This window comes from Tursiops truncatus, chromosome 7 (assembly GCF_011762595.2).
Source record: "Tursiops truncatus isolate mTurTru1 chromosome 7, mTurTru1.mat.Y, whole genome shotgun sequence".
Classification (NCBI taxonomy): Eukaryota; Metazoa; Chordata; class Mammalia; order Artiodactyla; family Delphinidae; genus Tursiops; species Tursiops truncatus.
The window spans coordinates 44431118-44446871 of NC_047040.1; the positions used below are offsets into that span (position 1 = coordinate 44431118).

At 37.9% G+C, this 15754-nt stretch overlaps 3 protein-coding genes across 3 annotated transcripts in view; all 3 read right to left on the reverse strand.

Moving 5' to 3' along the window:
- The window catches only part of ANKAR (ankyrin and armadillo repeat containing), an 88334-nt gene extending 84861 nt beyond the window's left edge, over positions 1–3473 (reverse strand). Inside the window, exon 1 of the mRNA XM_033859959.2 lies at positions 3338–3473. The gene's annotated coding sequence lies outside the window, so the exon portion shown is untranslated. The remainder of the gene's footprint in view (positions 1–3337) is intronic.
- Positions 332–5277, reverse strand: ASNSD1 (asparagine synthetase domain containing 1). Its single transcript, XM_073807497.1, has 3 exons — positions 3814–5277; positions 3338–3519; positions 332–759 (listed from the first exon to the last, which is right to left on the reverse strand). Exons 1-3 carry the CDS (start codon positions 5275–5277, stop codon positions 474–476), a joined length of 1932 nt encoding a protein of 643 aa, XP_073663598.1. The 3' UTR covers positions 332–473.
- ASDURF (ASNSD1 upstream open reading frame) lies at positions 5153–12748 on the reverse strand. Its single transcript, XM_004326428.4, has 4 exons — positions 12514–12748; positions 7187–7240; positions 5993–6068; positions 5153–5369 (listed from the first exon to the last, which is right to left on the reverse strand). The coding sequence occupies exons 1-4, from the start codon at positions 12601–12603 to the stop codon at positions 5299–5301; spliced, it is 291 nt and encodes a 96-aa protein (XP_004326476.2). The 5' UTR covers positions 12604–12748; the 3' UTR covers positions 5153–5298.
- Between the last annotated feature and the right edge of the window lie 3006 nt (positions 12749–15754).

Sequence of the window (15754 nt, forward strand, 5' to 3'; positions counted from 1 at the left end):
GAGATCTGTGGGACAGGAGAATATTTAAAAGTCTTCAGAAGTTCTCAGAGTGGGACAGTGAGCTGCCTAAAGAGATGTACCACATGTCTCTCAGGAGTGTGAACCTCAAACAAATTGTTTAGCTTCTCTAAACCTTAGTTCTCTTATCTGTTAAATAACAACAGTAACAAATTGAGTTATTTCTGGATATAGCTACCATGAAGAGTCAATAAACGCTGCCTTCTTTTAGTGCTGCTGGTGGGAAATTACCATGTAAGAGTTCAAAACAATGTTAATACCACAGTTTAAAATATCCAGGTTGTTCTTTCAAGTATAATCTCTTTCTCTGGAGTATCAATTTGATTAAATTGGTTGTATTACGCTACAAAGTAAAAATCCACATAATGAATTTTACAGACACATTATACAATAATAAAGCAGCAGAGTATTTTTTTAAATCACCATTCAGTAAATCCTGTTAACACTGTGAAATATTACGTTTTAATCTCTTTTTCAATAGAAAGGTTTTCTAAGGAAATGACTCGGAGCCTTCCACATTTATCAGATGCCTTTTCATTATTCTTTTCCAGTTTTGCAATTCTGGATCCAAATTGCATGGCGCGTTTTGGCAGAAGAGCAGAGGTTGTTAGACCAAGTTCCACTGCCGCAAGACGCAAAATTAGTTTTTCACCAATTCCACGGGATAAAGTCAAGTTTGCCTTTTCCCAAACCGGTAGGGAATTTAGAAAGGAGACAACATTTTCATCCAGGAAAGGAAATCTAAAATAAAAAGTATAGCTACTATTAAAGAAAAATATCAATCTGTTGTGATTATTTCTTTTGCATTTTCTTCAGTATGTTAATATTTACAGTATAAATTTATTTTTGAGGGCACTATTTTTCTAGATTAAAAATATTCTAGTTATTTATACAATTTTATGGCTAAAATTTAGTCACAACACTTGTCTAACTTTAATACATATGCTAAAATATAAAGAAATTTTCCCTCAATAGATAAACAAATTAAGCCTATGATGTCAAGAAATAATTTCAAATTGTTTCACAAGAAATCTCTGGAGATGCCTTGAAAATAAGCATTGTCTTGAGTTAATTATTCAATCTGTGTCTGCTCTTTACTATCTAAAGATATTGAACTTTAGGGATACGAAACCAATATAGAATGGCTCTACTCTCCTGAACTTGTGAAACATTTACTCATGGCAAAACTTTATGGTATCAAAATTATAATTACATTTAAATTGCTTAAATGGCGACAAATTGGTGTAACAGGACAAAATATTAGATTAAAAAAAAACTTTCTGCTCTTTTGGCTTCCCTAATTTTCTAGCAAATTCTGTTCTTTTTTTCATTTAAAATACTCTAATCTCACCCCCTTCCTTCCCAATTCCTCAAAATGCAATACAATTACACTAGTATTTCTATTTCATTACATTTCATTCTAACTTAAGTAGAAAGATCAGAAAGGGTAAAGGCATTTGTTATAAAAAATATTTTATAAAAATGAATTGTGAAAGCAAATTTAAATAAGAGAAGCTAATAGATTACAGTTAATATGTATGCCAAAATCCATAATAAATCAGTTTAAATCTAGCCACTATAATGGTAGTTGTTAAATTACAATTCTGATTTGCTGTTTTAAACATCCTTCACATCCATTTTCACCCAAGGATGTCATGGGGGGGGGGGGTCTTTTTTTTATTTTTTGGCTGTACCATGCGGCATATAGGATCTTAGTTCCCCAACCAGAGATCGAACCCACACCTCCTGCAGTGGAAGCATGGAGTCTGAAACCACTGGACCGCCAGGGAAATCCTGGGGGTCTTTAGAATTAACTGCTTTTACTGAATAAAATAAATTCCCTTTTCTCTGACCTAGCTGAAATAATGAACTGAATTTCTCTTTCTCTCTCCCATACACATATACCCTTCAAAAGGAAAACATTTTACACACTTTGTATTGTGGCATTACTTATTTCTTTATAATGAAATTTTGAAAATTATGATAATTTTACATGTCAGAACTGGCAACACAGGAATGACAAGGTAGAGACAAGAAACAATGAAGTCTCGGAGTTCGTGTATTATGATGCTCCAATTCCCACGAAGCTTATTTGGACTCCTTGTTCTTGCAAGCTCGTACTCTCGTAATAAAACCATCACTTAATAAATTAACCTACTTGAACAAATTTCTGCTTTTTATAATTAAATGAAACATCTTCTTTTATCCTTAATGCTTTAAAAAGTTGTATTCAAGCACCTGTTTACTATCATCAGAAATATGTTGTAGGTAAACACAAACCCCTAAGACTAAAAAAGAATATACACGTGAAAGTGGCTTGACCTCTGAAACTTTTAGGTAATCTGCGACATATGACTAAACTGTGTTCAAAAAACATATGACAGAGAGGAATCCAGTACCAGAACGGAACCACCATTTAAATCAGTATGGATCTATACAGGCACACCTTGTTTTATTGTGCTTCATAGATACTGCCTTATTTATTTTTTTTTACAAACTGAAAGTTTGTAAAACCCTGCAATGAGCAAAGTCTATTGGTGGTGCCATTTTTCCAACAGCATTTACTCATTTACTCATTTCACGTTTCTGTGTTACATTTTGGAAATGCTCGCAATATTTCAAAAATTTCATAATATTTGTTATGGTGATATGTGATCAGTGATCTCTGATGTTACCTTGTGATTGCTTTTTGTTTTGTATTTTTAAATTAAGGTATATACATTTTCTTTTTTTAGACATAATGTTGCTGCATACTTAATAGACTACAGTACAGTGTGAGCATAGCTTTTGTATGCACTGGGAAACCAAAAAATTCACGTGACTCGCATTTTTGCGGTGATCTGGAACTGAATCTGCAATATCTCCAGGTATGCCTGTACATACAGAAATGTCTGTAGAGACAAAGTCAGGCTCTGTAACGTTGGAGGAGAAAGCTTGGGAGTAGGACTATGCCCTTATTGGGAGGAAAGCAAACATCTGAAACAAAACAAAGCCCCTTAAACACCTTCTCTCAGTATTTCATTACCTCAAGTTTTACAGTCTTTCATTGTAGTCTTAAAAGCAATCATGTCATTGTATCGTATTTGAAAATTACTGAAAAGCCATTTCTTGGAGAATGAGTTCTGGAAAAACTGTTCCTCTGGCTCTTCTCCAGCTTTGCTTCTGACCGACTGTGTTTGTAATATAAAGCCAAGATATTGCTGCTACTGTTATTCATTTGAACAAGTCTCCAAAGAAAAAGGAACCTAAAAATCTCCTTTTACTGTCTATTGTCTTTACAAGATTACCCAAAAACCCTCAGATAGATAATAGGAATTACCTTGCTTCTTTTCCATGATCACCAATAACTCTGTCATCACGACCAAGATTTCTAGAAGAAATTCGACCCAGTTCCATCTCGATTTCCTTATTCAGTCCTTCCAGCCCGTGTGTCTGGAAGCGGACTCGATGACGAGAATAACCTGCGAGCTGCTCATCTGCACCAATTCCAGTAAGAACTACCTATAAAGGTTTAAAGAAATCCATAAAAAAACGTTATCTACTATACAGTAAGGAAAATAACTAAGATAAAAGTCAAACTTAAAAAATGATAACCCCAAAGATAACATCTTCAGAGAAAAGCCATAAGGCAAAGTCATAAAATAATAAAATAGGCCCAATTTTTACAAAGTCATATACTTTGTGTTATAGTTTAAATGCAACTGAAATATGCTATATTCTTGCAACTTAAATGCTAAAAGCTTTAAGGGTCAAAGTTAGGTCTCAGAAATCCTGAGCAGAAATACCGTGTCATACCTTTGCACTACTCTGATATGGTTTTGCTTCATCTTGGGTCACTAACCAACCAACTCCTCCAGAAGCAAACCAGACTGCACAGCCAATGCTGTCATCCAACACTGTATCCAAGGGCTGAATTAAGTGGGATATTCGAGTTCGTCTTAATCTTTGCAGTTCTTCCAGAGAAACATTAATTTCAACAAAATTCCAAATCCGGGAAGGGCTGGCAGCTTGTAGTTCCTTTAGCCCTGCTCTTCCTGTGATTCGATCTGGTACGTTGAATTGCTCACCAGGATTAGCAGCAGCAGCAGCAGTGACATTTGTAGAGGATTCTTCAGAGCGTTTTTCACAATTATTTTTCTCTTTTCTCCCTTTTTTGTTAAAACCAGCTGGTATGGTCTTTTCTTTAGTCATGAAAGCCACATTAAGAAGATCAATTGGTTCATCTAAAGGAATATGACGGTCAGCAAGCGCTGCGATAACCATGGAATCAATTCCCCCAGAAAACAGGATTGCAACATTTGCTTTCCTATTACTAGTATTCAAAACTTCACTTTGTGTCAGGTTTTCATCCCTAGGTAAACACAAGACACGTCTCTTGACTGCGATACTCAGGACATCAATAAACTGCTGAACTACTTCCTTCATGTGTCCATCAGTAAGAAAGACCTGAAGGGTCTCTCTTGACGGTGGGACGCTGGAAATGCTAGTGCAATGGATCTCAAATGCGGCTTGTGGCAAAATCATATTTAAAGGGACAACAGGTTCTTTAAGATACAGTTTGGCTTCATTTGCTGCCACTGATACAAATGTTGGCAAATCTGCTGAAATTTGAGTTAGGCTATTAACACATTCTTTGATAACATCCTCCCTAGAGTTATATTTCCAAGGATACAATTTTAAAACAACAGATTTGGAAATGGAAGTAGACTTTAGATCAATTCTGAAAATTCCAGATGCTGGAACTTCTTGCCACTGATTGGCCACTCCAGATGTTTGGGCGCCAATCGAAGAGAGGCAGAAACTCTTGCCCAAACTACTAAAATGCCAAAGCAAGCTACGACGGCCAAAAAAATCCCTACCAAACCACAAAGAATGACTAGATGCTTGATAATATATAAAAGACCAAGGACCTTGGACTTTTGAGAAGAGTGACAAAATATCAGATTCATTCTTACAAGAGGAAAGATAATTAAACATTATTTGGGTATCATTCTCTTCAGCTTCAACCTTTATTCCACTAAAGACTTCTCCATTCCACAGGAATACATTGCCTCTTTCATCTTCAACAGGCTGGGCAGTCAACACACCTCTTAAGTGAAGGACATGACCAGAAAATAAACACTGGTAGTTAATATTAGACTTTAACAACTGTTTACTACTATTGGGTCCCCGCCGTTTAAGATTACACAGTAAATCCTCTTTCAAATCTTTGTTGAAATGCTCAACAGAGAAGCTTACTGCACAACAAATGCCACACATTGCTATGTAAAATCAAGTTGACTATTTCTTGATTTTGGTCTTCTCTGAGTTTTCTATTTCTTGGTATTCTTTCCTCAGCTCATCCAATGTATCTGTGGGGGAAGGGAGAAGACATACTAAGTGAAATAAAAATTCTTGAACCTTTACCTAGTAATTCAAAGGGCAAAACAGGTTATTCTCCAAGATCAAAACATGTATGTACTATGTTAGTTCGAATAATAATTTACAACAGGCTTCTAATGAAGAATGTTTAGTATTTAGGGAACTCGTTTCTGTTTGTTAAATGCTTATTTTGACCCAGGCATGGGGCTATGCACATTAAATATACATATTATTTTATTTAAATCCCGTAAGACTTTGGAGGCTCAAAGTGATTCACTCAAAATCACAAAGGTAGAAAGTGGTAGAACAATATTTCATACCTAGATCTGTCTAAAACTCTAAAGCTTACATTAATTATTAGCGCTTCCTAACACATCTTATATTTTTTAAATTTGATTTTATTTTTACTGTTGACTCATCCTTGGAAGGCTAACTTGAAAAAAACCAAACTATTGCATTAATTTTATTAACAGGTATACCACCATCCCATCTTTAGATATATGTTTAAACATTCAGATGTAGACAGTATAATTTAGGCACCATCATGAATTTCTACAGAAAGCCCACAAAAGAATTTCTGTGTGTTTCTATATAATGTACCAAAAAAACTTACTTTTGCTTTCAGAAAGCATTTCTGTTCGGTCTGCAAGAAAGAATATGTCGCTGTTCTGTTGCTGCCTATATACTTTCTGCAAAACATAATTTAGGCTAATATCATGATTTATTCTAAAAAGTAGATGTCAAAACTCTGAACCCTATTATTGCTTATTCTTGAACTTCAGTAACATGTTCAGAACAATACCTTAGCAAATACAGATAAACAAACAGAACTCACCCATTATCCAACTATCTAGAAATTGCTACCATTAACACTGAGGTAAAACTCTTTCTTCTCTGCATATACTATAATACCATTTTTCTTTAGTAATATTTCAGTTTATTTGGTCATTTAAGTGTTACCAACTTTTCACCATTATAAATCAACGTTGAGATGAATGTCTTTGTACCTAAATTTTTTTGCACTCTCATGATACTTTCCTAGGTATCAATTCCTATAAATAGAACAGCTGGATCAAAGTGTTACATAGCTTTAAAACTTTGATACATTATGCCAATTTGCCCTCTAGAAAGTTTGTATCAATTGTACCGTACCTGTATCAGAAATGTCTAACATGTCAGTTACCAAGTAATCTCTACAATGCTTTAAAGGGCTCAAATCATTTAACTTTAAAATATGTTTTGGCAGTATAAAATGACCCATGAAACAGTAGCTTGCTTGTTTGTGAATACATTAATGGAAATGGAGTTAAATAACCATGTTAAAGATTTGGAAGCTTTGAGTAAAAAACCTGGGGTGGGGGGGGAAGGAAGGGGAAGCATTTATCTTTTTTTTTTTTTTAAACAATTATTCACACTCACTTGAATAGTTTCTACTCTTCTCAATAGATTTAAAGTTCATTTATTTCAAAAGAAAACACCAATTCAAGTATAAAATAAATACCATTAGTGACTATGGCTGCAAGATAACATAGTACAATTAATATCATTTGGTTCAAAGGTAATGTCAATTGCATATGATGGGGAAAAGATTATCAACAGCTATGGTTAATATGTATATAACTATATATGATATATATTAAAAAATCATGGACACTTCACTTTTGCAATTTAACTAAAAAGATACTGAAACCTTGTAAATTTTAATATAATATAAATCTTATATGTAGTTCTTATAACTTTTGTATATAGTTAATAAGATATAATCAAACCCTCTCACATACTGTTTGGAATAACTCTAATAACTCACCCTGTTCTTCTTCAGGTTAGAAAGTTCATCCACAACAATTTTTTGTTCTTTAATCTATTAAAATAAGAAAACATTCTTAAATCAGAGGTTATCAAAGTATGCTCAGTGAGGACTCTTTAAAATTAAAGATATGGGATAAGTATTGATTGTCCAAATGGGCAGTCTGTAAATATATAGATTCTTTTCAACAGCGGCTGTGCGGAAGTACAGGTGGGGGAAAGCTGAGGGAAGAAACAGTGATTAGACTTACAAAGTGTTAGATGGCTCACTGCCCAGACAGGGTATTGGTAACCAGCATTCATATTCAGGGAAGAGCCATAGTTACTAAGTAAGATTTACGTCGTTTATTTAAAATAGAGAACGTACCAAAAAAAAAAAAAAAAAAAAAAAAAAGACAGTATGCACCAAAACCCAAAAGTAATACCAATTTTTCAATGATTTCTTTTAAATTATATTTTAGCTTTAAAAAAAAATACCAAATGGAATGAAGAGTGGGTTACTCCCCCTCCCCCGGCCCCATTCCCATACTTTTCATGATTTATGTACTAAATGGTACAGCCAGACATTCAGAGGAAGGAAGTAGCAGTAAGTGCCCTACCTGGGGTAGCACAACCCATCACTTTCCATCTTTGCTTTACATCTCAAAGGTTAGCACAAGGCTGGCACTGTTGAACTAGGTCTCACTTTTTATTAGTAGAAGAGGGCTCAACTAAGTTTCTTTTAAACTCTTTTCAGCAAAGGTAGCTATATTGTGAACATGACTGATTATATAGTATCACTAGAGCCTCTAAAAGCATATTTTATAATTTTGACCTACCTCGGAAGCCTCACGGATCTGTCATACATCAGTATAAGTGGCATGCTATGGTAGTAATCAGAGTGGGCTGTGTGTGGTTTGAAAATTCATTCCTCACAGATGTGTACCCTTCTGCTCTCCAGCTGACAGTCACTGTAGTAACTGACTAGAGATTGAGTTGAATTCCAAGATTGAATTTGTACAACCTCCTGGAGGCTTATGTTTGAACAGCACTTTCCCATTCATTTTAGGAATGGCAGGTATACTTTAGTACTTCAGACAAGGAAACTGTGATAGAGGGATTAGAGACTTGCCCAAGATGCCACTGTCAGTTTGGGACAGAACCAAAGTATTATCTAGGACCTCTATTACCTCAAAGGCTATAGCCATCCTCATCTCAAATTTATTTTTAAAGTTTTTTTTTTTTTTTTCCTGCTTATGGCAGTTAAGATTTATATTATACTGGTTCCCTTTTGCGAGGGAGGGGCAGAACAGTGATAATCAGATACCTGTTTTAGGAACGCAGCTCTGGCTAAAGTGAAGGACATACTGGAAGAAGGTAACAATGGATGAGGAGAGGCCAGTTAGGAAACCTTTGCAGGATTCCCTAGGGTAGATGAAAGTGGCTGGTTTAGGATGGTTAAGAGTGAACATGGTGATAAAGGCACATATTTCAGATGGGACTCTAAAATAAAACTGATAGGACTTCCTGATGTACATAAAGGTTGGCTCCCACGTTACTGGCATGGACAACTGGATGGATGGTGGTGACATTTTCTGAGACAGAGAATACAGGCAGCAGATCTAAGGTGAGCAGTATTTCTAAAAGTATTAAAAGAGTACATAGAAAAAAACCAAACCAGGCTCCTCCTCCTTAGGGAGGATGCCCACACCCTTTCTCTCTGGGTGTGCATCTCTGCCTTGCTTCTATCTTAACTAAACAAACTTTCTCTGTGTGCTCTCCCACTTGTTGTGCTATGTCTCTAATAATAAACTTTGTACCTATTTTTACAGTTTTGCCTCCGTGAGAAACGCATTTTTCACTGGGGGCAAGAGCCAGGGATTGTGGTGGTCAGGATTCCTGGTTTTCATCCAGGCTACCCAGGTTCAATTCCTGGGCAGGGAATTAAGATCTTGCTTCATGCCATCACTCACTGCTGCCTCTCCGAGATCAGATGGTGCTGAAACCTGGGAGTTGAAGATATAATGAAGCTCTTCTCCTCAAGTTATTTATCGTTTACAACAATTTGGTAATTTACACCTGTGGGTAAAATTAAAACATTTATCTTTCTCTCTACCTGCTCCCTCCTGAGACTGGAAACTCTTAGGTTCCCAGCAGCATTATCAGCTCCTCTACGCTGGGAACAATTAAATCATACTAAGGATAATCAGTCTAGTTACGCTAAAAAATTGGGGCAAATGCCTTATGAACAATGCCAATATATAATTTCCCTGAAAGATAAGGATTGGTACAGAACAGACTAAGTCAGATAACCTGGGTATATACTGGGCAACACCTAATGGAAGTTCTTGACTTAAATTCTTACTTATGACCTTACTAGTACTGCTAGCTATATTGTTTTCTATATTGCCTGTTTTACAAAATTGTTGCTTATTACATTACCAAATGTGTGACTGAGCCTCTGATAAAATGATGATACATAGTTCCATATGAGATCAATGATTTTAATAGTGTAACTCTAAATATGCGAAGAAGCAACAAGAGGGAATATTTACCTGGACCATAAGGGATTAGTAAGACAGGTGGTCCAGAGGTTTTTGGCTACTGTTAACAGGGCCTAGTCCAGTAACACCACATTGAGTGGCCTGTCAACGAAATCTTTGTCAGACCCGGGAACGAGCATTCCTAGCATTGTGGGACGACATAGTCATGAAATGCCCCCCAAACCATAGTTAAACTTATGACCATGAAGGGGCCCTGCCGACTGGTAACTGACCCTTGCCAGCTACCTCTACAAGGACTAAATCATGGCCACTGCAGCTGTTGACCTTCAACACCTCCTGAAAGAAGTTCAGGGTGGAGATCAGAAATGAGGCACTCTGGGGGACTTCCCTGGTGGCGCAGTGGTTAAGAATCCACCTTCCAATGCAGGGGACACGGGTTCAACCCCTGGTCCGGGAAGATCCCACATGCTGCGTAGCAACTAAGCCCATGCTCTACAACTACTAAGCCTGCACTCTAGAGCCCATAAGCCACAACTACTGAGCCTGCGTGCTGCAACTACTGAAGCCCGGGAGCCTAGAGCCCATGCTCCGCAACAAGAGAAGCCACTGCAGTGAGAAGCCTGCGCACCGCAACGAAGAGTAGCCCCTGCTCGCTGCAACTAGAGAAAGCCCACGCGCAGCAACGAAGACCCAACACAGCCAAAAATAAATAAATAAGTATTTTTTAAAAAAGAAAAAGAAATGAGGCACTCTGCTCTAGGAAAAACTGGTAGGACAGCCCTTCAGATAGACAGATATTTTCAGAAAAAGATTTTATGAGCCCAAATTCTTACATCTTCTCATACCCAGGAAAACACTAACATCATTAATGGTAACACCTGCTTTGGCTATTAAGGAGAAAATTTTCAGACCAATAGCACCTGTTATCTATGTGTTAATACCACCTTAAAAGTTAAAACCTACTTAAATGAAACTAGACAACCGGCTACCTGGCTACAAGTCACCCCAAAGCGTCAGGTCCAGACTGGGTTTCAGGCTTTATCTCCTGAAAAGAAATGAGATCTATTTCGTCTATTAACGTTCGGGTTGTCACTCCTCCAACTACTAACTAGGTCTGTCACACCTACGTCAATAACACTGGGTTAGTAGAAAAAGACATCAAAAAGTTATATGACCGTGCTCAATGGCTTCGTTCCTTTGGACAGGGTAACCCAAGCGCTGACACTATCTGGACTACAGTTAAGGTAATGCTATCAAATGTAACCTGGTTCTTACTCCTGCTTGGGCCCCTGGTTACAATAATTCTTTTACTGATCTTTGGCCCCTGCCTTTTATTAATCTACTTGTCTAGTTTGTTCCTTCTAAGGACACAACGGTGTCCCACACAAGATGACAGTGATGCTGATTCCAGCCACTCCTTGGAAAACCAACAGAAGTCAATGGGCCCCTTAATGAGACAGGACGAGAGCTCTGTGACCCCAACTAGGTAGGGTCTACGAGCCCCCGTCAGCACGAAGAAGCTGCAGAAGACAGACCTTTGCCCTTCAACCTCCCAATACAGATGTATTGGGGTTCACATCTCTCAGGGGGAATTTGAGGCAGGAGATAGATGGGCTCCAGGCTAGACATTTACAACTGGCCTCCTGTTCACACTTCCTGGAGTGAGAAGAAGATGGGCTTCAGACCGGACTTAATTACCAGCTCCCTGTTTACATTTCCTGAAGCAAGAGACAAACGGGCTCCAGGACTACATATTTATGACCGGACTCTTGTCTATATTTCGAGATCTGCACCTCCATATAAAAACCAGCAACAGAAATAGAGTAAATAACTGGACATTGGACATTTTTATGGCAGGGACAGAGCGGGACTAAACCCTGTGAAAAGATCAAGAGGTCATACATTTCCCATCCTTGGGGCAAGGGAAACATTGCACATGCGCAGAAAGGCTCCTTGGGGGTCAAAAGGGAGGGGGCACCACCCCATAATATGTGATGGCCGTCCCACAGGCCTCTGGGCTGTAATCCACCTTGGAAAAAAGTTGCACACGCATGTTGGGGAGGATCCTAGGGCAGGGCAGGTGTGGAAAAAGAAACCAGACAATGGGCCAAAGGTAAACAAAGACCTGGAAAAACTGCCCTATATAAACGACTTCACCACCTCTTTACTGCGCTCCTCCTCATTACGGGGGGACATCCACACCCTTGCTCTCCGGGTGTGCATCTCTGCCTTGCCTCTATGTTAACTAAACCGTTTCTCTGTGTGCTCTCCCACTTGTTGTTGTGCTATATCTCTAATAATAAACTTTGTACCTTTTCTTTTTTTTAAAGAAAAAAAGCAATAATGAATCTCAAAGACATTATGCTGAGTAAGAGACGCATACGCCATGATTTCATCTACATTATGTTCTGGAGAGGATAAAACTATCGTGATGCAGAGCAGATCAGGGGTTGCCCGAGGTTCTGGGTTGGGGAGAGCACAGCTATAAAGGGAGACTTTTGGGGTCATGGAACTGTTCTGTATCCCAATTGTGGTGGTGGTCACACAAATTCACACATGTGTTAAACTTAGAGAAAAGGAAAAGGGGTCAAATTTTACTGTACGATAATTTTTAAAATAAAACTTAAAAAAAATCATAATTTTAAAAACAAAAAACTAAACCCCCGCCCTACTGCCACATGGGTCTAATATTGGGGCAAGTTTCAAGGTCTCCCTTTAACTGTAGCTGTCAAAGTAGCGGGACAAAGCCGAGACCGGACCACGCGGCCGCCGTGGATCTTCTCTGGGGGGGGGAGCGGCGCCCCGTCCCGAGCCTGGGGGCCTTGTCACCTTGTCCCACACTCACCTTGCTGCTAAGATCTTCCTTGTGCTGGGTCGAGTTGTCGGTAGGGACCAGCCCGGAGCCGTCCTCGGGTCGCGCACCTCGGCTAGGCATCTCCACGGAGCGTCAAATATGCAGGATGCTCACCCCGGAGAGCGTTCTATCCGCTTCCAGTCCAGAGTCCCAAAATGTCTGCGCTCCCAGCGGCTCCATCCCCTTCCTTTCCCTTTTCCGTGAGTCCTACCAATGGCGTCTGCGCGCTCACTCTTACGCCTGCGCGCTCACTCTTACGCCTGCGCGCTCACTCTCTTACGCCTGCGCGCTCACTCTCTTACGCCTGCGCAGTTCGGATCGGGCCTGGGAGCAGTTGTACGCGTGCGCACAAATGATTAGTGAGCACGTTACCAGAGCCTGGTTGTGAAATCTGAGAGGTTCCTGAACGTTCCCCTAGTGGATGGGGTGTTGAAACGCTCTTCACCACGTGGCATCCGGTAGACTGTGAGTTATATGCGCCCCCCAGTGGTAAATATAAAGAATAGAAGCGCTGTAGAAATACTGCTTAATATTTATTATCTAGGCAAGAATATGAAGCCAGGCACAAATTTAAGAGCTACGTTGTTGGCAATGGAACTGTGCAGACTAGGTAAAGTTTTTGTTAACTTGTTACTAGGATTAAAAGATAAATACAGGATTCCCAGTTAAAAATGAATTGTAGGGCTTCCCTGGTGGCGCAGTGGTTGAGAGTCCGCCTGCCGGTGCAGGGGACACGGGTTTGTTCCCCGGTACGGGAAGATCCCACATGCAGCGGAGCGGCTGGGCCCGTGAGCCATGGCCGCTGAGCCTGCGCGTCCGGAGCCTGTGCTCCGCAACGGGAGAGGCCAAGGCATTGGGAGGCCCGTGTACCGCAAAAAAAAAAAAAAAAAAAAAAAAAAAAATGCAGATAAATGAATAAATTTTTAGTATAAGTATGTCCCATGCAATATTTGCAATATCTCACTCCTATGAGAAAAATTATCCAAAACTTGGAAATAGGCAAGAATTTACCAAGGTGTTCTTTCATAGCTTTGCTGAGCTTGACTTTATGTTGACTGGGCTATTTTATAATTCTGTAGGGGCGGGGGTGGGGGGGGTAACAGGTAGATTTTTGCCTGGCTGATATGCAATAATTTGTATCTGATACACCAGATAACCCGACACGTTGTGACTTATTGTTCTGTAAGATATTAAACAGTTTTGCATCTAGCTCTGCAATCCTACCCTAATTTTTAAAATGAATATATGTCTACTTTCTCATGTACTCTTAGAATTGGTTTTAGCATCTTACTTGTTCGCTCATTAATTAATGAGTTGAATAAAACTTTGACAAATGTTCATTTTATATTTGCACAGGAGACATGGTTTTCTGTTTTTGAAAATTATACTTTAACGTAGGAAATCTCAAGTTTCCACAGAGATGCTCAAGTGAACTCATGTGATGGAGCCAAACTTTATGGCTAAGGAAGCGTACCTCATGGGTTGTTTAAACCCAGGAATATCTTTTATTGTCTCTTAGAGTAAATCCAAAGCAGTTATAGAACTAACCACTGTCTGTTTTTCCTTTTTACTGATTTTTAAAAAAATATTTGTTTTTGTTTCTGATTTATGCATAGCTAAGTTATTCTGCATTGGTAGCAATGACTGAGAATTTGGTTTTACGGCCTAACCATTTGGTGATACCTGTTGAATGATGGCTATCTAGTCTTTATTAGAAGTGAGATGACAAAGAATCCAGGTTTTTAGTCTTTTCATTTGTCCTTTGTGAGCTCAGATTGATTAAGAATGTTGTGCCCACTGGGAAGAATAGCTTTTTGAGATCTGAACTGGTGAATTTTTGTGTGTCTGTGTTTACTTTCAACCTGGGGTTGAGGTTGTAAAGCTGAAGCTATAAGCTTTCTAGGGGTCTGTGTCTATAATTTATAACAGCCTTTATATTTTGCTTAGTAAAAGTAAAATGTTTTCCTACTCTGTAGGGTATTAATAAATTCCATTGTAATGCCTCTTAAATTAAAGGAACTTTGTTCTGATTGGTCTACAGACGTACATATGCACTTGCATAAATCCCCCAAATTAAAAAAAAAAATGCCCAGAATTTCTAATGCTTTAAGTGTGCTAAACTTAAAAAACAAAAAAGTCCTTCTTACAAAAACTGCTAGCTTAGAAACATTTGAAGAATCCAAGTTTATATAATTAAGGTGAGTCTTTGGAGAAATCAGCCTGGATTAATAATTTTGGTTTAAGAAAAGAAGGCAATTATATGTCTTTTCTCTGATTTATCAATGTTAAGTAAAATAAATACACATTTTAAGAATAACATGTAGATTTGTTTTCTCATGAAGAGATTAGCTAATTTGAACTTCCTAAACTACTTATATTGATTTACTCATTAAATAAACTAGCATTATTGCTAGAAAATATTTAAGTTTATGAAAAATGTTAATTTGTGTTCACTAAAATAACTTATTAAGACAAACTTTTTATCTCAACAGTAATTATGTTTTATACTCTAAATTTAAATATAATTCCAAAATCCTTAGGTAACTTAAAACCCTAAGATAATATTAAATTATTAATTAATCATTAGATAACTAGGTTATTTTAAAAGTTGAATACTGAAACAGTGATTAATAAAAGCATAATTTTAAGTTTATATGCTTCTTGCTTTTGTATGCTATAGAATGGCTATCCTTTTGGGTCATGTTAATATACATGTTCATTTTTGCCACTTTCAGAAGGTGTGAAATGAATGTGTGTGGCTGTAGAGACTTGTCTTATGTGGACTTATAAGCTTTATTCATCTGCTAAAATGCTTGCATATGATAGTTCTCGATAATCTACCTCCAGTTTTCCTATGAAACAGAACTTATTAAACTGGTCAAAAGTTATAATTAATATGACCACATTAAGGGCAGGAATAAGAGAGCATGTAAGGTAATGGAATGAGTCTTGTTTTGAAAGGAAAAAAAGAGTCCTAAAGTGTCACTTTATTCAGAATATGAAAGAGCACAGTGAAAGACAAAAACTTGAGGAAGTATAGCAAGTTGGAGAAGGTTTGATGAAAGTGGATCTTATTTGCCTTGGTTTGTAATACCAAGCCCCGAAAGGAAATTTTGAAATATGCTAAAATTTTGGCAAAGTACATTCAGTTTTGAAGTCCTATTCACAAGATAATTATTTTTTAAAAACGTTACTGCCAAATTTTATGTTAATTAAAAACTAAAATTTGGCA